This window comes from Plasmodium falciparum (assembly GCF_000002765.6).
Source record: "Plasmodium falciparum 3D7 genome assembly, chromosome: 9".
In the NCBI taxonomy this organism is placed as follows: Eukaryota; Apicomplexa; class Aconoidasida; order Haemosporida; family Plasmodiidae; genus Plasmodium; species Plasmodium falciparum.
The window spans coordinates 967,501-970,000 of record NC_004330.2 but is presented as its reverse complement, the minus strand read 5'-3'; the positions used below and the strand labels follow the sequence as shown (position 1 = coordinate 970,000).

The 2,500-nt window shown below is 11.7% G+C and overlaps 1 protein-coding gene across 1 annotated transcript in view; it reads left to right on the top strand.

Annotated features, from left to right (window-relative positions):
• Positions 1-1,931: 1,931 nt before the first annotated feature.
• Positions 1,932-2,500, top strand: part of PF3D7_0923900 (polyadenylate-binding protein 2, putative) — a gene marked incomplete at both ends in the record, with an annotated part of 1,275 nt that continues 706 nt past the window's right edge. Inside the window, 3 exons of the mRNA XM_001352074.1 lie at positions 1,932-2,057; positions 2,217-2,321; positions 2,419-2,500. The exon at positions 2,419-2,500 is cut by the window's right edge and continues 25 nt beyond it. Coding sequence (XP_001352110.1) covers positions 1,932-2,057; positions 2,217-2,321; positions 2,419-2,500 — 313 coding nt within the window. The remainder of the gene's footprint in view (positions 2,058-2,216; positions 2,322-2,418) is intronic.

Sequence of the window (2,500 nt, the reverse complement as noted above, 5' to 3'; positions counted from 1 at the left end):
TAATAAAAATAAAAATAGCTAGATATTAATATATTTTTACATAACTACATTATATTTATGTAATTAAATATTCTGCAATAAATATTCTTTTATAATAAAGTATTTTCAAACATACAATCATAAATTATAAAATGAAATAAATTGTATATATTTTATGTAATACTAACTTATTAAAAAAAAAAAAAAAAACATATATATATATATATATATATATATATATATATACATATATATATTTTTATTTATTTAATCTTTTAAATCATAATTTGAATGGGAAATTATAATATACATCAACATAATATATATATAGCATATAATATATTAATACTTATAATGAATACATTATGTTATAAAATATAAGACTTATATATATATTATTATATAAACATATTTATATATAAAGAGACCTTATATTATAAAAATTTATTGAAAATAATAAGTGTATAAAATACTTATTATTTTGTACAATATATAATATATGAATTCTATGTTAAAATAACATAACTCTTTTTTTTTTTTTTTTTTTTTTTTAAATTATTTAAAAAGAAATATAAAGAAAAATTTATATAACCTTACAAAAATATATATATTATATATATATATATATATATATACAAATATGAATATATTAAAAAAACAACAAAAACAACATTATATATATAATATATATATATATAATATTGTAATTAGTCTTTTATTTGATATATATAATGATAATTTTATTTTAAAAAAAGAATTCTTCAAAAAATATAAAAAATAAATAATAATATTTTTACTTTTTTATTTAAATATTATAAATACATTCGTTCATTCAAAAAGAAAAAATATTATTATATGTATAATATATTATCTTTCTTTTCTTTTTTTAAAAAAAACCTATACATTTATATATAATAATATAAAATATAAAAATATATTTTTTTCTTTCTTTATTTTTTATATTGCATACCAAAATTTTTAAACACAAATAAATAACATATATAATAGTTTTTAATATATATATATATATATATATATATTGAATACATTATAAAGATATATATATTATATTAGATTTATTAATATATATATATATATATATATTATAATATATCTTATTATATATAAACTTAAAATTATATATAAATAAAATATATTTTTATTATATTAATAAAAAAAAATTACATAATAATAAAATATATATAATATATATTATATATAACATATGTAATATTATTAAAAATAAATATAATTATTTTTTGAAAAAGTATATATAAATATTCATTTTATATATATTTTTATTTTTTTATTTGTATACATTAAATATTATATTTATTATATAATATATAAATATATATATAATATATATGAGAATATTCCGCCCTTTTTATTTAAAGAAAATAAAAAAAAATCAAAAAGAAGGTTATATATATTATATTATATATTACATACTACATATGTATTATAATATATATATCATATATATATTTATATATATTTTTTTTTAATTAATATAAAATATTTATAAAAAGAAGAAAAAATATATAATTAATCTTACGGATCAAGTTTATGATAATATTTTTATTTAAATATATTTAGTTCCATTTATCTTTTTTCATTTCTATTTTCTTTCGTATATTCCTTTTTTTTTCTTTTTTTATATGTATAATACTACTGTTCATATATATTATATATATATATATATATATTTTATATATATAATATATAAAGATATAATAATTCTTTTATTTTTTAAAAATATATTTTTATAGTATATTATATAAAAATAAATAAAGCATCTATATATATATATATATAATTTTGTTTTATTTATTTTTTTTTTTTAATTTCTTCATTTATTTTTATATAAAGTTATAAAAAAGAAGAAATATATAATATATATGTAATAATAATAATATAATATTTTATAATTAAAAAAAAAAAAAAAAAAAATGGAACAAGTCAATATTGATCAAATGAACGCTGAAAAAGCGAAGGGTGATGGAGCCAATTTTAAGGTCCAAGTTGATGACATTAATAATATTGATAAGGAATTTAGTGATCTACAAAAATTAAAAGTAAATAAATAAACAAGTTTATATTGTTATAATATATATATATATATATATATATATATATAATATATACATGTTGGTATGTTTATTTATTAATATGTTTACATTTATTTGTTTATATTATTCATGTATATGTATTATATTTCTTTTATAATTTTAAAGATGATGAATGAAGGTGCAGAAATTCAAATGAACCAAGGAGGAAATGTTGATTCCCATGAACAAGAACAAGAAGAAATAAATAATAGATCTATATTTGTTGGAAATGTAAAAAAATAAAAACAAAATAAAATAAATAAATATACATACGTACATACATACATACATATATATATATTTATTTAATATTCTATTTCTTTTATAGGTTGATTATTCAACACAACCAGAAGAACTTCAATCATTATTTTCAGAATGCGGTTTAATAAATAGAGTAACAATTTTAGTAA